Raw genomic sequence first — 26,273 nt, forward strand, 5'->3', positions numbered from 1 at the left:
AGAAAAGTCAGTATTTTATGGTGGTGACCCAAGGAGTCTCATCTTGCATGAGCAAACTCAATCTGTCTCCAGTTTTCACGCTATGAGTTGGAGTGACTCAACCTGTTTGCATCCCATAAGCTCTGCTTCCCCCCAAAACCCCTGCTTGCTGCCACGGTATGGCACCTCCATAGACCACATCTCCGAGAAGAGGTGCAAATTTAGGCTGCATCTACATGCCAGCTTCTTCATGTGTCTCCACGACCACGTTGGCCAAGAGTGGACCAACCCAGGGGTGTCCCTCAGGACCCCATTTCTCATCTTTACGTGGTGGTGATTTTCCCCAGACAATATTTCTTGTTCATAGTCCTTGTTGAGCAGAGCCGAATGCACCCCTTGCCCACCCAAGCCTCTTTGTTTCCAAAAGCCCTCAAGACAGTACCCCTGTGCTTTCTTTGCTGTAATTAAATTTTGCTTTGCAACCACCAATAAAAAAAAAAAAAACCTCCTGACAACCAGTGAAAAATAATTAGCAGCACGTTGTGTCATTAAACACTAGACTTTAATTAAATTGCATAGAGATAACTGCCTCTAACGACTGGAAGTCTGGAGCCTCGAGACAGCCAAGCACTCGGCAGAATGGAGAAAAAGACCTCATAAAATAGACACAAGTCAAGTCCTTTCCTCTGGCTGATGAAGCACCTGCCTAAGTAGGGCATCACATTGCATCTTCCACCTGAAATAGCTTTTCCTCCACTGCTTTTCATCTCTTTGGAGCTAAAAAGCACTTGTTGGGGCTGTGTTTCATTCTGGGAGGAAACGATGCTCTTCTCGTGTTGGCAACCTCGTTTTCTTCTTTGTGCTTTGGGAAAAGAAGCTTCCCCCTGGGATTTGGGGTGGCTGGACCTGGACCAGCCATGACAGCAACTCTTTGAAGGTCACCCACAAAATTTGGCAGTGTCAGGTATTGGTGGAGGCTCATCCAAGTAGTGGCTTTGGTGGGTTGACCACAGGGAAAGCTTCTTGGAGCATCTAGGTCACTATGTCCCCTTGCTTGCCCATGTCCTTGGTGGACTTGAGCTTCTCTAGAGGGGTTGGAAATCTTAAGCAGACCCATTTCCAAGGTCGTTTTGGGTTTATCCACCCCTCCAAGCTGATTTCCAGGTATGAGTTGGCTTTACTACCTAACTACGAGTCTCTTTGCACCACTTGTGAACTTCTCAGGTTGTCTGTATGTGTTTAGTGGGTAAAAAGGTGGCAGTTCAATTAATACTGGGGGGGAGAAGGTGCTCCCAGGTCTGTGCTTGCTTTCTGAGCTGAAAAGTGTTACTTTTTTTCTAGTATTACTGCCTTGCCCTAAATACAATTGCAATCCCCCCGTCGCTGGCCCACCCTGACATTTCTGCTGACTTCTCCCAACGCGAGCGCAAAGCAGAAACCTTCTTCCGCATGAAAATTTAATTACTGCTTTCTCGCATCTCACTGCCAGACCTATCAAAAGAGGCTTATCAGGAGCGATAAGCCCAGCGTCCTCGGGAATCGCACTGTAACTCATGCACAGAGCCGGAATGCAAAGGGGCAGCTCCTTTCGTGGCCTTTTTCCAGCCGCCTTCTCCTGGCAGCATTACAGCCAGGCACTTTGATGCACAAACCCAAGGTTTTGAGTTTTTGGTGGTTTTTTGTTGGTTTGTTGGGTTTTTTTTTTCTTCCCTTTGTGAATAAAGTAAATATCATTAAAATTCTACTGCTTCTCTCTTGCTTTTTGCTCAGTCTTTCATCCTGACCTCTTCCAGCCGTAGTAACGCTTCCCCCTCCCTACTTCTTTAGCTGGAAATCCTCTTGGGAGGTTTATCTTGAAGGGATCCCATCGCTGGTGTAAAGGAGCAGAAAGGATCTGGGTCAGACATTGCCGGTGACTCTTTGCTCACTGTCATGTTGCAACATCCCCAAAAGCTGCCCCTTCGCAAGCAGATGTCTAGCCAAATCTCCAAAGAACTCATAAATGGAGAAAGCAAAAGGAAAACAAGATGCCTCCTTGCTAAAAGTCAGTTTTCTGCAAATTCCTCAAGGTGCTTTTCCTCCTTGTAAATCTGCCCATTACAGGCCAAGGTCAGGTCTCCAAAGAAAATAGTCGTGTGCCGGGCAGGGTTGTGGATGTGCCCGGAATGGAGACAGGCTTGCTGTAAAACAGCCCGAGGAGGGCAAGGTCTCCTCTGAAAGGCTAAAAAAAAAACAAAACAAAAAAAACCCCAACCAACAAAAAAAAAAAAAACCAACTAAAAAAACCTTAAAAAGCAGAATTCTCTGTCAGCTATTGCCTTGAGCTGGAGCAAAGCACCTGGCTCCCATCCCTTCCTGGCGTTTTCCCCACGCGAGCTGGGTCATGCTCTTTCCCTTTTGCCTCCTCGTTGCTTCGCGGCGGGTTGTGGTGGTTGGCTTTGATTTATTATTGCTGGGTTTGCTCCGAAGCGCCAGGGAACACAGCGCTCCTGCTCCCTTTTTGCCGGGGCCAGCAGAGGAGTGAAAGCTTCAAGCAGCGCCAAAATTATTATTCATTATATTTTGTTAGACGATTTTCTTATTTTTCTTTTTTTAAATTTATTTTTGCTCTACAAAAACCCAGATTACTGCTGGTTTCTCTGGTTGATGGGGGAGATGTACAGGACCTGGCTGCCCTTCTGCACCGTTTAAGGCCAACCCTATACATCTTCACTTGCAATATTTGGCTGCCGACACCACGGCTTGAGCTGATGCCGAGTTGTGCATCCAATCGACCAAACCCCTCCTGTCCTGGCATCACTGTTGCATCTCCCTGGAAAGGTCTGGCTCTTTTTCAAGGTCATTTTTAGTCTCCGAGCCCTGTGTGACACACAACATTGCTTCTCCCAGCTGGCCGCTGGCTCCGATGCATGGATGCATTTCCACCCCTATATAAAGCATCGCTACCTCTGTGATTTTCTAGAGGATTTAGGGTGGGTTTGTGGGGTTTTTTTAGCATTTGCTCCCATAGGAGCAATATGGCAGGAGCATGGCCCCATGGGTCCACTCCCCAGCACCGGCAGGGATGGGCAGGAGCTGGCAGCAGGCAGCGATGGGCCATCTGGCATGGTTTTGTGTGCGGGCAGGTAGCTGGCAAGGGGAACGCTCAGCGCTTTCAAAGAAAAGGGGAATAAAAAGGCACTTGGATCACGCTTGCAAAGTTCTTCGGCTGGAAAGTCGGGTGTTTACAGTGGGTTTTCTTACAACTCCTGCCCAAATCTAACACTTTAGAAGGCAAAAATACCGAGCGCAGCAATGGTGGTATGGAATAACCCGGTAAATCGATGGTGTTGCTTCAAATCTGAGCTGTTCTCCTATTCCTGCCCTCTACAGGGATGACAGTTTTCTGTGGATTTGGGAGGGTTTGGGTGAAAAATAGGGGAAAACCATAGTGTGCTCAAGAGCGTGGCATAAGACACCAACAAATGCTTGCCTGCCTGTTCCCATCTTGAGGCTTGCTTGGTGTTGTATTTATTTTGGCTAGCCTGCGGTTGGGGGGGGAAATAGTGATTTATTCCTTGGGGGAAGCATTTATAAAGCCTGCCTGCCTTGGAAAAACGCTGAAGAGCGATTACAAAGATTAGACTTATTTATCCAAGAGAAGAGCCTGGTAGGAAGGTTATTATGGGCCTGGGAAATACGGAATAGGGTAAAGATGAGGAAGCAGGCACTGGTGGTACTGGAAGAGGAGTCGGGGGCTGTAAGATGCTGCAAAAACCCAGTGGGGAAAACTTGTCTTGATGAAACAAAAATTTCACACGTCTGGCCTGTAATGAGACTATATGCTGCGGTTTTAGCTGTTTTCTTTTCCAGCTCACTTCAATCTGGACTGGTGAGTGCTATGGCACGGTGTGTTGGATTTGTTTTTCAATGAGAAAAGCTTCCCTGCTGCCATCAGATGCGTTTCTTTACCCTGTTTCCATGCAAACTTCAGCTCTGGTTTATTCTGCTCTTCTCCAGGTACTTGGCGGTGGCTGGATTTAATACTTAACTACAGCCTATTCGCACACCTCACCTGCCCGAGGAGATGCGGGGAGTGATTTGCATATTTATTAAATATCTTTTAGTAGGATACACAAGTCACATTGCTCATCTCGCTCACGATGCTGGGAGGTGAAGCAGCGGTGGGAGGAGGGGGAAACCCACCACAGAAAAGCACAGTAAAAAATGTTAAAGATAAAATAGGCAGAGGTGCCTGAGGAGTCAGGATCTTGCTTTTTCTCCATTATTTTCCCTTTTCTGCTAAACCTCGAGCAGCGAAACTATCCTGGTGCTCCCAAAGGAGTCGTTTGGAGTCAGAGCAGGTGTAGACAGGCAGTGGGGAAAACACTCGGGGTCGTGTTTTTAAGCTCAAAAGACCTGTGCTGTGCTCAAAATGTGTTGCTTAACATGGTCTTAATGAAGAAGAGGAGCACCTGCGGTGATGGGATGCTCTTGGAGATCAGAGCGTGATTCATCTCAGTGAATTTTTGACGCCTGCCACGCGGATGCTTTGCATCTGAGCTCGTCCTCCGGCTGCTTTTACATCTGCCACAAGCAAAGGCGACGGGCAGCCCCTGGGGTGGGAGGATTGGATATTTTTTTCCCCCAAATTTGGCAGCCGTTCCTATATTCTGGTGCAGCAGCGATGAACTGCTGAGTTCTCTTGGGCTTGACCAAAAAAGCTTACTTTTATTTCATTTTTGCTTTGGTCTCAGTAAAGCAACAAGCTGTCCCGTAAGGTATTTAGCATTGCTTGTTTTAACCCATTTTCTCTAAGAAAGCTCATCTTGTGTGACTGCTTCTTGTGCCCAAAACCTGAAATTTGGGGCTGGCTTGGTCAGTCACCTCAAAACCCCCATTTTGAGGCTTTTGAGCCAAAAAGCATCCTTTCCTTTTCCTTCACCCATCCCTCACCACCAGGAACGTATTACACTTAAAGTGATGCTACAAGACCCATCACGGGCTTGTCTTCCTTACCTGGATGTTGAGGAATCGACCTACATGTCTTCAATTTGGGTCAAACCAGAGGGTTTTTTTGCTCACCTGCTTGCAGTAGCACTTGCTAACCTGGCCGCTGGGAGAGCTTGCATAATTCACCTTTCTTCCAAGGCAGAAAGCAAATACAGTGCTGTTGGGAGGGATGGAAAGCATGCAAACAAGCAAATCCCATTTACACCTCTGGGAAGGAGCCTCAAATGTGGAAATAAAAGGAAAACTTGGCTGAAAACTTCCCCAGTGCCTGAATTTCACCTGTTTGCATTGGCGTGTGCTGTCTGTTATCTGTATTTCTTGCTGGGTGATGGACAGTGCTTAAAGTCAGCATCTAGAGCAGAAAACACACACTCTTCTCTGAGATGGATGGATGTTCCCCGCTCCACAAAACATCTTATGTGCCCAAGGTGATACAGACATTGTAAGAGCTCCCTTGACAATATGTAAAAAATTTATAGTTGCTTCAAACCTGCAGATTTATGCGCTGGGGAGGTAAAGCTGAGTGAAAGCAAAGCTGGTAGAGGGATGTTGGAAGTGAGTGAGGAGGAGGAAGGTCTGGATGATGCAGCTGGTGTAGGTCTGTCCCGGTGGTGTTAGCACAGAGGATGACTTGGAGCAGAGGTGCGTAGGGATTGCAGTGAATTTATTGGAAGAAATGCAATTTTCCTCTTGACAAAGGTCAGGCTGAGTGACCTGGGCAATCCCTTCAGGTTACGGCTGCTGGGAGGAATGCTGCAGAGGGAAGCAAACCTCGTCGTATGGGATGCAAAGAGAATTTAGGAGGCACAGATGAGATGTGAAACAAGATGACAGCTGAGAGAGGCTTGGGTGATATTGCTTTTGCAGGAGTGTAAACAGCCAGGCGATGCACCCGACGGCATCTCTGTTTAAACAGGCGTCGGCCGCTGTTTGCTCCTGCGGAGCTGGGCGGTGAGAAGTGTCGGAAAGCTGCTCGCCCCGGTGCCAGCCAGGATTGTCTCCAGACGAGCCCCTCCGCTGTGGAAATCCCTCTGCAAATGGATCGGGGATGTATTTGCCTTGCTACAGGGAGGGGGGAGGTAGGAGGCAGCCAGCCCCCTGCTCCTGCTGTGCCAGGGAGACGGGAGAGGGCTGGAGGGGACCTGTCTGATCGCGTTTGGCTGGGTCCCGGTGAGCCCTGCCTTCCCAGCCATGGCTTTTCCCAAGGTTTAGGGCATCCGCGGAGGAGTTGAGGTCACACGGGGATGCAGGCAGAGCTGGAAAGGCTCCTGCTGCCATCAGCATCCCTCCTCGGTCCCCATCTGGGAGGGAAACACCACTCAGGGTATGAACCCACCCTATTCCCCAAGACACAGCCCTTTTATTAAGTGATTTTTCCATTTTTTTACATATATATATATATATATTGTCCTATTAACCTGTAAAACCCCAGCCTGTGCTGAAGAAGCCCTGGACCAGCCCCCCGAAATTCAGTAAGCTCAAGCATGGCAGAGCAAGACCAGACACAAAAAAGACCTGACAGCCTTTTGCAAGCAAGCGATAATGATGGTTAATAAATCAGCAATCTCTGTGCCTAGGATGGCAGTGGGGCTGGGTTCTGCTGACCCTGGCATCGTTGCTACCTGAAGGGAAAAAGGCTCTGGAAAAATACTGGAAAAAAGAAGGAATAGGAAGGTGGGCAACATGACGGGAGGGAGACCTGTGCGCTCCCTGGGTCACCGTTCGCTCCGTTGGCAAAGCCTGCAGCCATGTGCGCAAAGCTGCAATGGGGCGGATGCTCCCAAAATGTATTTTAGCAAAATATATTAAAATCCCTGTGGCTTATGGCCACGTGCAGCAGCCCTGAGCCAGTGGGGAGGTGCCCTCTGCTTTTAAAAGGCATTTGTCCTGTCTGTCTGTCTGTTGCTGTTGCTTGAGGTTGGAAACACAGTGCATGGGTTGGATTTCGGGCTGGCAAGATGCTTGGAAGGGTTTTCCATATTGTGTGGAACAGCAGCTGTGTTTGTCCAGCTTTGCACTGAAAATTTCCCCTCTGAGAGTGGCCCTGACCATCAAGACGTGGAGATTTATAGTTTTTTTTAACAACTGCCAAGGGGCCAGCTCTGCAGAACCAGGCTGGGGCTTTGCAAACACTTGGGACCCATTGTCCCTCCTCCTTGTGATGCCTCCATCCCAAAGGATGCTGCATCCATGCGCTGGTCCCATTTTAGCCCCAACATCCCCATGTCAGCGCTTCAAGCCCTGCTCCCAAGCAGAAGTCAGTCCCCTGATGCCCATCCGAGGGCGGACTGCTCTCCTGGAGCCCTTGATATATATTGAAGATAAATTAGCAGTTATTCCTCAGCCCACAGATTCTAGATATCTATGTTTAAATCCCAAATTGACCTTCCTCATCAGTGCAGGAGCTTTGAGGCTGGGCTGTTTGGCTCTTCTTCCTTGCTAATCGTTTGCCATGCCTTGTTGCAACAAGGAATTATTATTTACCCCCTTTTCCTGCTCTTTTCTGGGCTCCTCCATGCCTGGCCAAAGCCACCATCCGACTAGAACAGGAGCAGACCCCAGGGGCTCGTAGCTCAGCCAAAAAACCCATGGGAGCCCATAGGTAGCTCCGACCCAGCGCCGGCTCCATCCTTTACCCTCTCAATTACATGGTAATGCATGTTAAAATTACAAATTTATTTATAGCCTCTATTTTTTCCTCCTCCCCCCCCCCCCCCAACTCCACAATTTTTTACAGCTCATCCGCCGTAACAAATTTGACTTCATAAAGCAAAGGCGCGGGTTATTATTGCCTTATGGAAATAAACGGGAGCAGCCGATCTTTATTCTCGGGCCTGGCATTTGTCTCCCTGAATGCTTAACACGGTCTCGGTCGACACTTTGGATTTGTTCCAGTCACTAAAGACGGTGACAAGCTCAGCTCAGGGGTGGGTGGTGGGTTATTCCCTCCCTCTTCTCACTCCGTGCATAGGGTATTGCTAGTGAACACCCCATTATTTGTTCACCAGGGGGATGCTCTGCTGCGAACCCTCTGTTATTTGTTTGATGGGAGGATGCTCCATCGCAGACTCCCCATTATTTGTTTGTTAGGGGGATGCCGTGTTGCACCCACCCCCCTCCCATTACTTGTTCACCAAGGTGATGCTCCTTTGCAAACTCCCCATTGTTTGTTCAACAGGGGGATACTCTGTTGCAAACCCCTCGTTATTTGTTTGCTGGGGGGATGCTTCATTGCAAACCCTCCGTTTTATGTGCAGGGAGGGATGCCTCATTGCAAACCCCCCATTATTTGTTTGCTGGGGGGATGCTCTGTTGCAACCCCCCCATTATTTTTGCAGGGAGGGATACTTCGTTGCAAATCCGCCGTTATTTATGCAGGGAGGGACGCTCAGAAAGAAGGCAGTGGGGATGCAGACCAGCTGTTTTTGCAAAACTCTGAGCTTTCAGGGTGGTTTTCTTGCAACCTGCTGGTGGAGCAGAGGGTGCTGCTCTGGGTTTGGTCGCTGCCAACACAGCTCGTGCTGAAAGAGGGCTTGCTCTGGGTTTGCAAGGGCTTGAAAGAGGGATGGAGCCGAAAGGACGGGCACAGTGACACCCGTGCAGTGCCCCATCCATTGGTCACCGTGGGGGTGAGATGCTCAGAAGGCAGCCAGGATTTGAGCATCACCCCACACCGTGGCCCCCTGTCCAGGGATGACGTGGGAGGTGGGCGATGGCCACGCTCTGCTCTTATTTCTCTGCTTGCTCATTTTTATAGTAGTTTTCTTTTTTTCTACCCATCCTATGGGGGGGGGAAAGTTCAAGTGAGCGCTCAACATGGCTGCCAGCATCAGAAAAAGATCCTGCAATTGTTGCTTAATGCTTTTTTTTAACACATTTCCGAGGCTGAGGGGCCCCAATTGGCCATTAGTGGGGATATTTGGAACAGGGAATATTGGTGAAAAGGGGGGAAAAGGAGTATTTTTGTCTGTATCTAGCATTGTTCAACTGCAATTAGTTTGGTGAAGATGAGGATGGATGTAACTCCCACCAGCCTAGGTAAAAAAAAGAAAAAAACCACAAGGCTGGTCCTGATTTAACCCACCTATTTGCAAACAATGTTGTTTTGATGCAAAAATGGGGTTTGGAGGAGGCTGGAGAAGGTATTTTCCATCCCCTCCGCAAGATGTGTGGGGATGGAAGGGGGGAAAAATGTCAGGGAAAGGGTGCCTACAACTTTTAATCTTATTTATATCCACCCCGTGGCTGTCATCAGCCTATTTATACAGCTGCGAAGACGTCCGCTCAAACGTCTTATATGTATATATATCTGTGCATGTGCGCTTTTATATTTATATATCTCCTAGGAGGATTCATTTAGTGATGGGAGATGCTTCCTGGAGGTGTTTGGAGGGAATTTAGGGCTGTGAGCTGATCGAGGTGTTTTTTGCGAGGGACATCCTATGGAAAAAGCAAATGATTTCCAATGGTGGTTGGTGTTCAAAAAAAATATATTTTTTTTTTCCCCTTACAACTTGGAGATGCTGTAGGAGTGTTGGGTATGCCGGGCAATGCACAGCCCCCAAATGCAGCAAATAATTGTGGGGACAAAGGTTATTCTAGGAAGAAAATATTCAGGTTTCTGGCAAATCATGGGTTTGGGGGGGGGGGAAATGTGAGCTGCTGAGATGCTTGGTCTCAAAGGCAGCTGAATTGTATCAGTTTTGGGGGGGTTTAAGGCAGAAGCGAAGGGATTTCTGTAATGAAATGTTTTTTTCTAGCTGAAAAAACTAAAACCTTCCATTTACGCAGAGAGAAAGACCACATTAATCCTTTGAAAATACTCCCCATTTTTCGAAAAACACAACATTCAAGCCCCAAACCTCTCCCTGAGTGACTGACAAGCAGGAAATACTGCAATGTTTTTTAAAAATGAGGGGGGGTTTAATTCCCCCAGAACTTCATTTTGGTGGAAAACAGTAAATCCAGCCTTAACATTGCCTCCCAGGCTCGGGGGCAGGGCAGGGCTGAACGTATGGGGACTTACATTCTGAATTTTGCCCATATAGAAGGGACGTTTCTCCCTCTCATGTGGCCATCTATTTAGTTAGAGGATCCCATTTTAGTGTGGAGATGAATGAAATAAGGACTTTTAAAATGTATTAGCCACCGGCATAGATTTATAACTATTATTAGAAATAATAATGGAATAATGATGGCCCCAAAGAGCAGCCCTGGGGGTTAGTCAATGCATGGTGGAGCTGAAGCAAAAGGCGGGGTGGAATAATAATAATAATACCTTGATTTTGAGAGATTTGGGGCTAAAAGCACATTTATGCACATTTAGGCTGTGGGTTCGGGGGCTCTGGGGTTTGCTCCTGCCCTTCTGCATTGATGTTGTCAGTGTATCGATTATAGTTTATTAATTACGGCGCGTGTGCTCTGAAAAGCCCCTTGCTAACGTGATGATGCTCCTTTGCTCCTTGTGGTTTTCTACCACTCGGCTTGTCAAAGGAGGAGAAAAGTATTGAGAAAATCACTTCAGTTCCCTCCTGCATCACAGGGCTTGGATGCTTCACGTTACCTGGCCAGAGCAGGCTCAGTTGAGGGCGTTTGGCACTCAATGGTAGGCTAAAAATAAATGCAAGGAGATTTTTTTAACCAGGGAAACAGCGCTTTGGCTCCAGCTGCTTTGCTAAGAAAAACCTGTGGCAGGAATTCCAGAAGAGCTGCGTTGTGGAAACACGGTTGTTTCATTTTTCAGTGGGGTTTTATTGTTGAAAAATAGATGTTGTGGGTGGGAAAAGGCAGAGCTTGGGCTACTGCGGTGTAGGAAAATGTTTTGGGTTAAAGGCAGCGTGTTGGGTCATCCCATGATGATGGCTTTTTGCTTTTTGACTGCTGGTGTTTCTATTTTTGATGGAAAACTGCTTGTGAGGAGAAAAATGGATTATTTGAAGCCAGGCACCTGTGACTCGATTCAGTTTTGCCCCAGGTTTTAAGCCATTGAGGCTTAAAACTGGGATGGATGGGAGGGCCACGGCAGGGCACGTTTTCAAACAGGGGTAATTAGCCAAGGGTAATGCTAATGGGAATGATCTGAGGCCAATTACCCCTTCGCACCATGGCTTTGGTAATGGGGAAGCAGATGGGAGAAGAGGAGGCTTAGCTTTCCAGGCGGGAAATAGCTCCGCTCCCTCCCGGTGGCTCTGCAGTAGGGACCGTGGGATGTGGGCACTGGGATGCTGAGGGATGTGATGTTCATTGATGTTGCTTTAGCTCATTAAGCAACGGGGTTTTGCAGATGGAGGACCAGAGATGAGCACCCTCTGCATCATCCTTCACCGCACAAGTTAACTTCTTATTTTAACTATAAGCAAGTATTTTCCAGCGCCAGGGATGGTGCAGGATCCAGGCATCAGGGACCAGGTGAGGTCCTGACTGCGTTACGGAGAGTTTTCCCACCTACAGGGAAAATTTAGGTTATCCCAGGGATAATGGAGACTTTCTCCATCAACTCGCTTTGCTGAGGAGCATTCCCCCAGTTTGGGATTCACCCCATTTTGGGAGGTGCTCAGCTCCCCGTGAAGGGCAGGGGGGAGCCGCATGTTGCTCTTTGCCTGTTTCCTCATTAATCTTGATTAGGGAGCCCTCGCGCCCGACTTAATTTTCTTGTAGATGCATATCAGTCATGTAGCTGGGAATCTCTCAAAAGCTAATGAGGAATCGCATCCTCGCCACATTATTACTTGGCTAATTAGTACACAGGCTTCTTCTGGAAAGGTCAGGAGAGAGGAGCTGAGAAATTTTGCCTTTTGGATCTTTTTTTTTTGTGCCAAATCGGGGCCACCGAGGACAGATGGAGGAGACTTGCCCACAATACGCTGCCCTGGATTTAAGCTGCTCCCAAAGGATGTCAGGGATGAGGCTTTGGAACTAGTTTTCCAGGCTGGGTCCATCCCTTGTGAGGATGGGAAGGACAGGAGGACGACAGCTCCATGCCAAAAATAGCGTTTTGGGTTGGGTTTTTTTTTTAGGGTGGGATGCTTGGAGGAAGGATCCGGCCTTTGGCAATGAGATGGGGCTGTGGGAGAATGCTTAATGATTAAAAAAAAAATGGAACAACCACCCTCGTGGTCTGGATGGCCGTGTTTGGCCAGGAAAGGAGCATCGCTCCGCACTGGCCTGGCTCATTTTGTGCCTTTCCAGGGGACCGAAGCCCTCGGGGCTGTCGATCGAGTTGCTTTTACCAGCCGCTGCATTCACATGCAATTAAAACCCAGGCAAAACCCAAGTGAGCCAGACACCCCATCCAAACGGCAATATTTTTTTATCCAACAATTTCCATCACTTACTGTCTCCTTCAATGTCCCAAGAGCCGGCTGACGGCCCACGTGCTTCTCTCTGGGTTCCCCAGCACTCGAATGCTAAAGCTGGAGGCTGCCAAGGAGGCTTCATCGCAGGGAGACGGGTCCTGCTCAAAATGTTCCAGGATATTTAGTTTCTGCTTCTCCCACCAGGTCATCGCTTTCGCATGAGGGGAAGGTTGCGCAGCCAAAAGGCAGAGCTGCAAGAGGCTAAAATTCAGGTTGAAAAGGCATGGGGAATTTTTTTTTAGTAGTATTTATTTTACAAGGGAATGCTTGCAATTTAATAGCAAATGCAAATTTTTTATTTATAAATAAAATATTTATTTATTAAAAAAAAAAAAATGCAAAGAGGGCAGCTATTAAACCTCTTCCTTCCCTGGGTTTCTCCACTTCCCAGCCTAAAATCTTCACCTCTTTACACCCCTCACCTATGGGTTACCGAATCAGAGGGTGGAAAAAAACTGCTCTGTGCACATCCGAAGAAAACCAGTCGTATTGCTGGGGATGGGAGCGAAAAAGGGGATGGGGAGTGATGGAGCCGGCGGTGTGTGGCTCGGGAAAGGAAGAGGAGGATAAAAAAAACCCCCGTCTCAGCAGAGGCATCGGGGAGCAGCGGCTCTTACAGGAGCTGACAGCACCGTTTGGGTCGAGCATGGGCTGTTAACCTGGCTAAAACGCCAGCAGCACGCTGGGCTGGGCTGAACAGGGCTTCACTCGGGGCCGCCCGGTTAGGCTGGAGCTTTGTTGGGGTTTGCTGGGCTATGGCACCGCCAGCTCCGGTTCTTCCCATCCCTATCCATTATATTCCCAGGAGAGTAAAGAAAAGGCGATGTCTTATGGGGGCGAGGGTCGATCAAATCCACGATCAAATAAAGCGAGATCCAATTTCCAGACATCTCCTTGCGAGGACAAACCCTGGCTCTTCCCAGCGGACACGAGGCAGGGGGAGAAGGGAGAGAAAATCCAGCTTGCTCAAAGGAATTTCAGCAATTGATTTTATTTAATTTTTATAAATTTTTTTTGCACTGATCTAAGCAGAGCCTGATTGCTTTCTGGGTGGTTATTTAAGAAACAAGTTGTTATCAGCCTGGTGTCGCTGGCTGTGCTGAAATCTCGGCACAGGGTCTGTTCCCTATCCCCATCCCAGGAAAACCTTTCGTCCTGATGGTTGTTTTTTTTTTTTTTTCTTTTTTGCAAATACAAGCCCCAAGAGAGGATGCTGAGCTGTTTTGGGGTGCGTTTTTTTCATATGGATCCGACGGTGTGTGGACATGAGGCATGTTTGTGTGGTTTCGGGAAGTGGCAGGGTTAAGCTGGGCTTTGAGGGTTCTGAGAAAAAGCATCGGGGAGACAGGGCGACCACGCTAGACTGGGGAAAAAATGAAAAGCAATTGCAAAAAAGGTGATTTTGCATAGGAGGGAGGCGTGGGTTTGGGAAGCACTGCTTCTAAGGTGGAATAGTGACAGAAAGAAGCCTCCAACCTGGAGGAAAAGCTTCCTCCAGCCTCCTGATCCCTTCTGCCGTGGGGCTGCTGCCGGCTCCCTGCCTGGGTTCTCCCTGAGGAATTCTGGCGTCTTCTCCGGGGCCCAGGCACTCCTGAAATCTGGGGGCCTGGAGGGAAACAAGGGCGGGTGTGAAGCAGCGAAGCTGGGCCATGGAGGGATGCGCATCCCCAGCCGGCCAGACCTTCTGGGGCTGGATCCTGCTGCCGGGGGGCTGCAGGGAGTGGGAATTGCTGAAGGAAGGGGCGTCAGGTGGAAACGGCTGCCCTGGGGCTCCCTCTGCCTACCTGCGCCTGCACCCCACATCCCTGACTGCATCCTGCCGGCTCCTGGACCCCACATCCCTGACTGCATCCCAGCCCCCTGCTGGCTCCCGGACCCCACATCCCTGCCTGCATCCCGTCCTCCTGCCTACGTCCTGCCAGCTCCTGGACCCCACATTCCTGCCTGTATCCTGGCCCACTGCCTGCATCCTGCCGGCTCCTGGACCCCACATCCCTGACTGTATCCCAGCCTCCTGCCTGCATCCCACCCACTCCTGCACCCCACATCCCTGCCTGCATGCAGCATCCTTCCTGTGCCCCCCTGCCTGGGTCGCACATCCCCTCCTGCACCCCCTTCCTAAGCCACCCTTCCCCTCCCGCCCCCTTCCCTGCGCCCCCCAGGCAATGTCCCCCTCCTCCCCGCCACCCCCCCAATACACCGTGCACCCCCTCCATATACCGTGTTAACCCCCCAACACCATCCTGCACACCCTATACCGTGTTAAACCCCCCGACACTGTCCTGCACCCCCTCCATATACTGCGCATCCCTTATTCCTTCCTGCCTCCCCCCGTATACCGCACACTCCCTCCTGCATCCCCCTTCGTATCCCCCCCCCATATATCGCGCACCCATCCTGTCCCCCCTGTATATCGCACGCTCCCTCCTGCATCCCGCTCTGTATCCCCCCGATACACCGCGCACCCCATCCCGCGCCCCTCCCCGGTACAGCGCTCCCCCCCGGTACAGCGCTCCCGCCTCCGCTCCCCGCCCTCCCCCCGATACAGCGCTCCCGCCCGCACTGCCCCGTGCCGCGCTCCCCACCCGGTACATTGGCTCCCACCCCACCCCGGTACAGCGCTCCCCCCCGGTACTGCTCTCCCCGCTGCTCCCCGCGCCCGTATAGAGCTCACACACACACCCCCCTCCGGTGCCGCGCTCCCCCTTGCTCTCCCCCCCCCCCCCCCCGGTACAGCGCTCCCCTCCGGTGCCGCGCTCCCCCTTGCTCTCCCCCCCCCCCCCCCCCGGTACAGCGCTCCCCTCCGGTGCCGCGCTCCCCCTTGCTCCGCCCCCCCCTGCTCCGCCACCCCCTCCCCGGTACAGCGCTGCCCCCCTGCCCGCCACCCCCCGGTACAGCGCTCCCCCCTCCCCGGTACAGAGCTCCACTCCGGTGCCGCGCTCCCCCCTGCTTCCCCTCCCCTCCCCGGTACAGCGCTCTCCGCTGCTCCCCCCCTCCCCGGTACAGCGCTCCCTCCCCCCCGGTACAGCGCTCCCCCCCGCTCCCCCCGGTGCCGCGCTCCCGCCCTCCAGCGCCTGCCGGGGGCCGGGCCGGGGCGGGCTCAGCGGCGGGGGCCGGCGGGGGCCGGGGGCGGGCAGCCGCCAGCTCGCTCCGCTCTCGCTGCAATAAATCGGCTTAGGGCGGCAGCGCGGCGGGTGCGGGCCGAGAGCTGGGGGGTGGGGGGGGCACGGAGCCCCCCGCCGCGATGGCCGCCTGCCCCCCGGGCAGGGGGCTGGGGCGCCGGTGAGCCCCATGGGGCTGCCCCCCCCGCGGGCATCATGCGGACGATGAGCCCCCTGCCCCTCTGCCTGCTGCTCTGGGACCTCCTCGACCTGGCCCTGGGTGAGTGTCATCCCCCCCCACGCCCGGGGACGGGACCCCCCCCCCCCCAAATGAAATAACGGGGTGCCCAGCTGCACCCCAGCGTGCGTGCGGAGGCTCTGGGCTGCACACACCCCCCCCACCTCGGGGATGGGGGGCGATGGGGGGGTCTGGAAGATGCAGGGTGGCGGGCACTTATGAATAAGAGACTGGATTTGGAGCTGGTACTGGGGTGCTTGCTAATGGAGCCCCTAGTCTGGACCCGTTACCGGGGCACCCCTACAAGGGTACTGGTTTTCAACCATTAATAGGGTACTGGTGTTGGACCCGTTACTGGGGCAGCCATTAGTAGGGGAGCCAGTACTGGGGCAGCCATCATGGGGCACTGGCTTTGGAGCCAGTAACTGGGGCTGGGAGACGGGGTGAGAAGATGGGGGGCTGCTCATCCCTGCCCCCCTGAGCCAGCATCAACGGGGGGGCTCCCGTATCCCTTCCCCGCTGCTCCGTACCAGGGCTCCATCTGCGAGTCCCAGCCCCGCTCGCTCTGTACGGGGGGGGTGGTGGGGGGTCTGTGCTAAGCTACGGCTTTGATTTGGGGGTGTCGCAGCAACCTGGGGTACCCCAGCCCACCCTGCCCCTTGGGCGTGCAAGGGGGTGCCCCAAAACCCATCGGTGGGAGGGAGGGGTACCCAACGGGGAGAAGCAGCCCCCCAATCTGCGCTGTCCGGGGGGGGGGGTTGCAGGGGGCTGAGCTCCAAAATGAACATCCTGACTCCCCAGTTTGCTCTGCAGAGGTTTTAATAAAAGCACACACACACACACCCCCAACCCGACAGGGGGGTCCCAGGAGGTAAAAATTAACGGGGCAAGAAACTTTCCCCTCCTGGCATGCCGGCAGTGGAGGGGGAGCCGAGCGATTTAATTCCGTGTGCATTTGCAAGCGTTCTCCCTCCTCTCTCCCCCTAATTCCCCGCACGCCCTGCTCCCCATGCCCCCCCAAATGACCCGCTGTGGGGTCTCCTGCTCTTCCCTCAGCACAGCAAGCCCCAGCTGCTCCCCGCAGGGACAGCGGGGGGGGTGAGCAGAGCTCGCTCCATATCTCCTTTTTCTTGAATTTTGTGAATATTTTTACTTTTTTTTAATTTTATTTTATTTATAATGTACTTTTTCCTCTCCGGAAAGCCGGCGTCAGCTGCTGCAGGGCGCGGGGAGGGGGAGCGGCGGCTGTTCTGCGGGGTTGAGCGGGGAGAGGTTGACACAAAGGAGTCAATTCTTCCCCGGCATCGTTGAGCAGCTCCCAAAATGTTCCCTCGGGGATCACGGACCACTGAGGTTAGCCAGAGCCCGGCTTGGATTTGGCCAAACCAGGCTTGGGCAGGCAACGTGCATCTCCTGCATCCCTCCTCGCCATCCCCCTGATGGGTTTTATGAGCTGCCAGGCTGCGGCTGCTGCTCTTTTCCCCCTCCCAGCTTTGCTGCCTGCATCCCGAGCATCCCACCGGCATCGTGCAGCTGAACACGTGGTCGAGAATAAAACCTGCACGGCTCAGGGTTTGGGGGGGTGGGGGTGGAAACTTGTGCCAAATCCAGTCCTGCCTCCATCCTGGATCTCCTCTCCACCTCCACCACGTTTTAAGGTCAGGGGGAGATAATTTTCAAGGAACAACGCATCCCCCCAGCTTTTCCCCAGCGGCAAGCTGTCCTTCACTGGCCCATGGATCATTTTTCCTCCCTTTCTCCCGTTTTTTTATTGCTGCAAATTGGGTGATTGCTCTGCTGCTGCTGCTTTGTGAGAGCAGGTGAGCGCCTGTGGGTAAATCTGTTAGTGATGTGTATTTTTCTTTTGGGGGTGGGGGAAGGGGGAAGACCTAAAAGTTGGTTTATGGTGGATCTAGAGGAAGCCGGTGGCCCCGGGGGGGGGGTTGTGGGTTACAAAGTGATGCGGGAGGAGGATCCCGGTGTCTGACAAGGTCTGGGGGGCAGGTTGGATGGGCAGCGCTTGGCTTTGGGCACCCACGAGCTGCTTTTAGCACTTAAAACCACGCTGGAACTTTGCTGCTTTCCCATATCCTGAAGGATCAGCTGCATGAAGTACCTTCTAGCCCTCGGCAGAGAAACGCTTGTCCCAAAAAAAGCTGTTTTGCGCTCTGCTTTCTCAGCGAAGTGCTGAAAATCGTTGCGACAAGCCTGGTTTTGGGGGGGAGGGGGCGGGGTGCACCCCGCCTGATGCCCCTCTTTGCTCTGGGCGGCAGGAGGCTGCGGAGGCCGAGCGCTGCTCCTGGAATTTGGTGGGCAGATGGCTTTTCTGTGGCTGCCGGCTTCCTTGGCTGGAGCTGCCAGCGTCGTGGCGGCGAGGGAGGACGTGCCCGCGGCGATCCATCCCCTCGCCATCCCGGTGCTGTGCTTGTAACGGGTCAGGCAGGATCCGGCCGTGTCGCCGGGGGTGATGCAGGGGGACACATCACGCCAACCCCCACTGCTCTTCCCTACAAGTGCATTTGCCCTCGGTGTCTGCCATATGTCCCCGAAGCCATTTTGGGGGGGAATGTCGCCTATTTTTATTATCCCCTTATATATTGCCCGGTGCTGGTGTGGCGGACAGCTGCCCCCAGCGCTGCCGCATACAGGAGGAGTAAAAGTCCCGCTGCCAGCATGGAGGGAGCTCCGAGGATCCATCAGAAACGCTTCCCGTTCTGCAAAGCATCTGCACTTTCGCAGAAGCCTTTTGGGGGGTTTCCATCCATCGCCTCGTAATGAAAAGCCTTTTTGTTCACCTGCCCGAAGCCGCTCGCTTCCGTGCTGCGCAGTAGGTCAGCTGGAGCCTTCCCAACGTGTTATACATCCCTTCAGGGAGCATCGCCCCTTGTAATCCAGTTGGTTTTTTTTCTCCTTTATAACAAGCTCAATCTCTCCTCTTGGCCAGAAAAAGCTGCCTAGGGCAGGGCTAAGTGGGTTAAGGAGCCGTCAAGATGAAAAAACGAGGGCATGCAGAGGCAGTGGGCGGCTGGACCATGGATAACGATCGAGCCGTAGCCTGAGGGCCCCCCTTTCCCAGGTTTTGGAAGCTGGGAAGCCCCATCTGCAAGCACGGGCGATGGCTTCTTGGCATCGCCAGAGTCAGGGCTGGCTGATTAGCTGGCGCTCAGCTTGTCGCCTGAAATATGTTGCCATAAAATGTTCATCGGGGTTTGTTTTACAGCTGTGTAAAATCAGAGCTGTGCTTTGCAAACATGAAAGGGAGGGCTAAATATGTCGAGTTTTGATCTTGATGAGATATTTCTATAGTCCTTATCTGAGCAGTTGGTTTAGCTTCTATATTCCCCCACCCTGTGGCACCTCCTGCAATGAGAAAAAGGGGGAAAATTCAAGCGCAGCATCTTGTTTGAAGCTGCTTGTGGGTTTTCTGGGCTTTGCCCCCAAAGGGCAGGTTTGCTGGGGCTCAGCTTTGCAGGGAATTGCCCTTAGGGATATCCCCGTGCCAAAACACTGCTTGGAAAAATCCCTTTCCAGTTATCATTTTTATCAGCAAACTGAATTTCTGTCACCTCTCCATTCCCAGGGACCCCTCCCGAGGCTTTTCCTCGCAGGGATTTTCCCAGCTTGCGTGCAACCCCCGCGGTGGCTCCTCCTTGTAAGCCTGGAAAAGCTCCTTTTTTTCCTTTCCGTGGGAAAATAATGGCGTGTGGCTTTTACCAGGGTGATGGGAGCCACCTGCTCGTGTCTCTGCTGAGCTCATTTAAAGAAAAGAGGAGTTTGGTGGGAGTTTGTGTGCTGGGGGGGTGAGGGGAAAGGAGGAGCATCCTCTGTGCCACGTGGGAGCAAAAACCTGCTTTAACTCACCTGCAAATGAATGGCAGTGGCCTGAAAAGCCAGCCCATGCTCCCTCCGTCCTTTTCTACTCATGCATTTCCCTGGCAAATCTCGCATTTCCATGTATTCTGCATTTCCGTGAATTCTGCGTTTCCATGAAGCCTGTGCTTTGCTCTCCGGGTAAATCCAGGCCACGCAGGCGGCTGAAGCCCCTGCTGGAAATCCTCCTGACCATGCTAATTGCCCTTCCCCAATTAGCCCAATTTTTCTCTTCCCACCAGCTGCATCTTGTAGCAGTTTAGAGCTGCCAGTTTGAATCCAGAGTTCTTAAAAAAAGGCTTTAACACGGGCAAGACTCTTCCCCTCGCCTTGTACCTTTCCAAGCTAATAAGCATCTCTGTGGTGCAGAGATACTCCGGGCTTCATTCCTCTGTGGAAACCCTCATCTGTTAAATTGTGGCTGAGCCCTGGCTGTCACTGAGCGTTTCTGCAGCTCTGGGGCGTGTGTTGGAGCACAGTTTTGGGGTATTTACCTTCCAAAATTCCCTTGCTGCAATGAGTATCCCTTGGTATTGCCCTCTCCCCCCAAAAAAAAACCCCAAAAAACAGCTTAGGGATGCTGTAGGGTTTGGGTTGAGGATGTTGGTCCTGAAATAAGGAATTGTGTTGCAGGTCCTGGGTTTGGTGCTAAGCAGCCCCTGCTAAGTGCTTTATGTGATGTGCTATATGCTAAATGTGATGTGCAGCATGCTACATGCTAAATGCAAGGTGCTACGGTCTATAAGCTATGTGCTAAATGCAAGGTGCTACGTGCAGCGTGCTAAATGCAATGCACTATATGCAACACGTTAAATACGTCACAGCCCTCATATATGCCCTGTGGCTTCTCTGGTGGCTCCAAGCCCTTCCAGGCGAGGTCTGTCCTGGCGTTGCATCCAGGCTGGAGCAACGTGGAAGGGCAGCTGGGCTCCTGCATGAATGGTTTTTTTATGGAGCATCCGGACATGGTGTTAACCATGTTCTCCCCTTCCCGTGGAGATGTTTCAGGTCTTCACGTGCCCCACCTGCCCTTTTTTTCCTGGTGGTTGTTACACAAACGGTCTTTTTCTGTCAGAAAATCCTTCACTGGGAATGCTGGACCGGCTCTCACCTTGCTCCTTTCGCCAAGTGCTTTAAGATTTGCTGATGAAAAGCTCTCTGCGATGTCGGGATAAGAGCAGGTTTTATTTAATCCAGATGTGCTAATGGCTTGGGAATTAAGCTGAGACGGGGCAAGGATCATGCTAAGGCTCCTGCAGCACTTGCCGAGGGAAAAGCCTTCCAGGGAGGTGGGGATGGAGCTGAAACCTCACCCTGACAAGGATGGAGATGGCCGGGACCTGCCTGGGACCCTGGGCAGGGAGGATGAGGGTGATGGGATTTCCTCGCTACCGTGGGGTTTTTTTCCCTGCCTTCTAAGAGAAAACCTTGATTTCAGTGACGCCAAGTCAGTCTCTTTGCTCAGACGTTGGCAAAGAAGAAAAGCAAGGGAAGGAGCCCCCAAATCCCTATTTTTCGGAGGCAGGAGGTGCAGCTCTTGCCTTGTAAACTTCCCGGCTGATAAATCCCTCTGGGAAGAGCCGAGCGGGGAGGATGCAGCTGATGTGGCTGGTTTTGTTCCCTTGCCAAGCTGCTCTCTTTGCCCTTTTGTTTGCTTTCTACCAAGGCACTTGGAGTACTGATGGGCTTGTTTTTAACTAATGACTGGCGCTCACATTATCTCTCCCTGGCATTATCTCCTTCCCACTTTTCCCCTCTCCTTCCTAAAATAAACTGTCAATCACGGGCTTGTTTTCAACGCTTTTGGGACTGGATTCACCATGAGTGCCAAGGGCAGGCGGGCTCATAGCAAAGTGCAGGCACAATAACCCACTGCTGTGGTTCCCTCTGTGGATTTGTTATATGAAATTAGGGTTTTAGGGTGTGCAAAGCCATTTGGACTGGGGAAGGCGTGTGCCCTGCTAGTTTCTCCTCTCGGCTGGCTGAGAAACGGGGTTCATCCTCCCCTAAACACTGGTCAGAGCCCTCCCAATGTGCTGGTCTGGTGGGGTGACCTCGAGCCCTTTTGGGGTGACCTGCCTTACTTCATCCCTGTGGTCTTGCAGGGTTATCACCTGGGGTATGCGGGCGTTTGTGGCAGAAGCCAGTGCTGGAGCCGGTCCTTTGAAATGCAATTAGTGCTCATTATTAGCTAGAAGCAAAACTTTATTAATAGGGTCCTACCAGCCCTGGTGAGGGAGGTTTGAAGCAGGGAAGGAGTTTTTTTTCCAGCACTGGGCTGAGTCCAAAGCAATCCTGCCTGCCAGGGACCTCCAACGAGGTTTGGGGAGCATCAGGAAAATCCCCGTTTCCCAGCAGAGGAGTGTTACAGCCCAGTGGAAGGGGGCTGCGGGAGGTGGAAACGTGGCATCGCCGAGCCCTTCCCAGCCTCCAGACCACACATTTAGTCTCTTCTGGTGCCAGGAGCGCATCTCCACCTGCAAAATCCTTCTTGGCTGAAAGACTGGGTGTCTTGGGGACATTGCAAAACAGAGCAGGGGTGGCAGGGATTTAGTTCGTCTCCTGCCCAAACCTCTGTATAATTTCCCATTTATATAATGCCTTCAACAATATACTTCAGAGGGGAGGGCGAAGGGGATTAGCAGGCGGTTATTCCAGCCCCGCTCCGCCTCCCTGTGCTTGTAGAGAAATCCTGATGCTGCATCCTATCTGGCCAGGGCACGGAAAACAGGAGCTGGAGAAGCCTCCATTGGGATGCGCCCGCTTTGCACGTGTATTTATACTTACTTGTTGAACCTTTCTTGTTCTGCAAAGGGATCTGCAGCAACGGGGATGGGCTGGAACGATGCAGAGATGCTCCGCGATGGAGGTCTGGTTCTCTCCAAAGGGAGCAACATGATGGGTGGGATGCAGGGGGATGTGGTGGGTGGCGCTTGGGATCGCTTCTAGGTGGACTGCCATCCATGGAAATGCTTTTTGGGGGGATCGGTTTCGCGGATAACCCTGGATTTGCTGGTAGGAATGTTGCTTTTGATGGTGCTCATGCTGGGGAGGACACCAGCTGGTCCCCAAGGTGTGTTTTGCTCTTGGTGCTGATAATACTTGAAAAGAGGAAGGTGATGAAAGGGATAATTTTGGCTGGTGGTTGTCATCATCATGGGTGCCAAGCAATGGCTTTGGGAGCCGCTGGCTCCTTGCGGGGGTCTGAGATGGACCATTACAGCAGGAGAGGGTGAAAAAGGCTCAAGCCCAGAAGGTACCACCAAAAGCATCACAATCACCCCAATTTTGAGGTGGGGGGGATGTGGGCAAGCTGAGCTCCTTGTACCCTGGTGAGCCCTCTTGCAGAGATGAGCACCTTCTTCATCACAAGTCGGCTGTTGGCTGCATCTGTCCTGCAAAAAAAAAAAAGACCCTGTTTGGTCAGAAATGGTCTGGGAGGGGATTTTGATGGCAAAGTGATTTAGATTTCCATCTCAGCTTTGCACCTCTGGAGAGTGGGTTTCAAAGCTTGGCTCTAGGTTGTGCTTAGGAGGATTTCCAGCCTGAATTTGGGCAGTCCTTTGACATACTGCCATCTGAGATACTTTTTCTGCTCCATCAAGCATCTTTCTCATGTTTCTAAGCCCAGAAAAGCCCCGTTCCCTGCAGATTTAGCTTTTGCACGAGCTGTCAGCAGAGGGAAATCACATGCACAGGCTTTGCCATCCCACCCCCGTGCCCCCTTTGCAGCACTGAGAACATCCTAGGAGGCGGTGGCTGAATTTGGCTGGGTTTCTTGTTGGGTTTTTTTTTTCCTAAAGATATACCTCCCAATTTGTATTGCAGAAGGACGTGGTGATTCAGAGCAGGGTGGGAGGATCTGGGCAACTTCGCCTTGCCCAGCACCCCAAAATATATACAGCAGGCTGCTGGGGAGGGGCGTTTTTTCCATGTGGGTTCACTAACTTTAGGTGCTGCTGGAGAAGCACCATATAACGAGTAGATATTGCTCCAGAAAGGAGGCAAAAGATGTATCAGCACCAGGAGCAAGGCTGGGTAGGAGTGCTGCTGGTTCAGCCTCCAGACAGACCATCATTCATGGAGACAAACCTCCAGCGTTTGGTCTCCATTTGCGCCATCCTCCCTTTGCAACTTGCTGATGAGATATTTTCCATTAGTGCTGGCTGAGGTGGCTCTTTTTAAGCTATATTTGTGTCTCGTTGTGTTATTATGGCTTTTTTCTTTCTTTTTTTTTTTTTTTTCCTTCTCTAAGGAAGTTCTTTGCAAGCAGTTGATGTATGCAAACTGGCTGGAGATAGTTGGGTTTCCTCCTGACAGAGAGTGAATTTACACCACTGTAATTATAGCAGCGGCGTGGGAGCGGAGTGATGCTCGAGGAAACGCAGGCAAGCCCAGTTTCCAAATTAAACCCTTCTGCTCCTAGAAATGTGTCTTTAATTTTTTCTTTTTTTTTTTTTTTTTTTTTTTTGAGCAGGAAAATATATCCCGGTGATTTCATGGTGGGAAATGATTTGGAGGGGGCAAGATTTGGGACTTGGATGTTAGGGATGCTTGTGCCTCTGTGGTTGTTTGCATGGACCACCCTCCTCTGTCTCCTAATCTGCTAAAAGCTCCCCGCCACAGGAAAACAACACGCTTTTTAAAATGGAAAGGGCTTATTTAAACAATGTTATCTCTCTGGTGAAGGGAGAGAGCATATTGAATGGTTATATTTAGTGCCGGGTGTAGGACAAAGCAGATGCAGAGAGATTTTTAGCACAGGAATGTTAATCACTTACGCCACGCTGCCTCAGAGATGTATATATATAAGTTTTTATATATGCAACACGCACGGGCTCAGAAGCCCGTGGACTCCCTGAGGATGAGTTGAACATCCTTCCCTGATTTGCTTTTTGACCTTTTTCCACCCCGGAGAGCCCATCCTGGCAGGACAAAACGATGCGGCTCCGGGAGCGAGGGACCCCCCAACACACGCAGCGGGAGGGATGTGCTTTGGCTCTATGGGGGAGTGCACAGCCCCCCGTCTCTCTACCCCCCCAAAATGGGATGGGAATGGGAAGGAGAGCACTTACAGGCTTGCAAATGGGCTGTTTAACAACCCCAGAGTGCTCTCCCCCTCAGCGAGCCGCGAGGAAAGCCTACCGCATTACCCAGCCTCTATTACCCACCCTCACGGGAGCACTGAATTAAAGGAAATATTTTATGATCCTATGCTTCGTTATGTTTTATTAAAAGCAGAGCATCAGCCTCCCCTGCCACATTCATCAGATCAGAGGCTGTGCCGGGCTTTTTTTTCCCTCCCTCCCAAGCTCTTGCTGCCGTCGCTGTTGTTCCCAAAGCATCTGACTGCTTGGGTTGGCTGTAGGGCTGGTCCAGGGTCTCCCAGCAGAGGAGGAAAATATGCAACAGGGTGAAAAATGTGGCTGTTTGGTTTATCTAAGGATGCTCGGTATCCAAACGGGCTTGGGGGGGGTGAAGTCATACTGCAGAAATAGCCGGTGGATGCAAAGTCATGAGGAGATGTCACCCCACGGAGGTGTTTGAGTCATGGATGGAGCTGAGCACATCCCAAGAAGATGCTCAGAAAAGCCTCCCTCTGTTTTTTGGCTTTGCTGCATCACAGGGCGAGCAAACCTGGGGAGGGGAGGACCTCTGAGATATCACCGTCTGGGGGGGAAACACCCCAAAAATGCCAGCATTCCCTCTGTACAGGTGAAGTAGCAAGCAGGGCTGCAAGTTTGCCCTATCAGCCTTTGAGATCAGTGGGAAAAAGCCAGACAAATATTGATAGCTGAGCATATCTGGAAGTGGTGAGGAGACAGAAAGGTATTAATTAGCAGTTATTTCTCAACGGTGCAGAGATGGATAGGGATTAAGGTAACAGCCATGTGCATCCTCTCCGTGAGAGCGAAGAAGTAACGGTAAATCAGTGTTATGAATCGGTGCTGTAAGAGGAAGATATTTTTTAATCTTATTAGCAGTGTGGCATTACTGGGAGAGCAAAGGGATTATTAATCACAGAGCGTAAATCGGGGAGAAGAGGGTAGCTTCAAATTAGCAATCCTGCTCTGTACAGGGGGGGCGGGGGGGTGGGGTTGGAGGGGAAAAGGCAGTGGAGGGGGGACTGAAACAAGGGAGAGGTACCGAGGGAAAGGGCAAAAAGTCTGTGCCAGCGGATGAGGATGGGGTTGGGATGCAGCTGCCCTTTGCCTTGGCCAAATCGGTGCCTGGGAGAAGCTTCTCCAGGCCAGTGCCACAGCCCAGAGCTGGAAATCCCAGTAGGTTGTGTCTGGTGTAACGCAGGGTGTGCAGGTGTCTGTCCTGTCAGCCCAGCTGCCTGCCTGTCCCTCCATCCCTCCATCCTTCCCTCCATCCTTCCCTCTATTCCTCCTTCCCTTCATCCCTCCATCTCTCCCTCCATCCTTCCCTCTATTCCTCCTTCCCTTCATCCCTCCATCCTTCCCTCCCTCCCTCTCCCTCCCTCCCTCCCATACCCCACCAGTAGAAGACACCAGCTGCCTGGGGTGTCACACCAGTGGTGGGTGAAGGAGCAGCGTGGCTTTAACTGCCCTTTAGCACCCAACCCAGCTACCGGTGGTGCCGATCTGGCTGCCCCAGGCTCTCCAGAGGTTGTTTTTGGGGTAAAAAGCTGCACATCGTGCTCTAAATTGAAAAGAAAAAAAAAAAAAGAAAAAAAAAAGTGGATTTTGTAGCACTTGGGACTTCTGCCCAACA

The 26,273-nt window shown here is 51.8% G+C and overlaps 1 protein-coding gene across 2 annotated transcripts in view; it reads left to right on the forward strand.

The window, feature by feature from the left end:
• Positions 1-15,458: 15,458 nt before the first annotated feature.
• Positions 15,459-26,273, forward strand: part of IGSF21 (immunoglobin superfamily member 21) — a 42,633-nt gene continuing 31,818 nt past the window's right edge. Inside the window, exon 1 of one of the 2 annotated variants that reach the window (XM_056333366.1) lies at positions 15,459-15,707. In XM_056333366.1, coding sequence (XP_056189341.1) covers positions 15,644-15,707 — 64 coding nt within the window. In that variant the 5' untranslated portion in view covers positions 15,459-15,643. The remainder of the gene's footprint in view (positions 15,708-26,273) is intronic. The other variant, XM_056333365.1, reaches the window with a different exon arrangement.

Source organism: Falco biarmicus, chromosome 3 (assembly GCF_023638135.1).
Source record: "Falco biarmicus isolate bFalBia1 chromosome 3, bFalBia1.pri, whole genome shotgun sequence".
Lineage (NCBI taxonomy): Eukaryota > Metazoa > Chordata > Aves > Falconiformes > Falconidae > Falco > Falco biarmicus.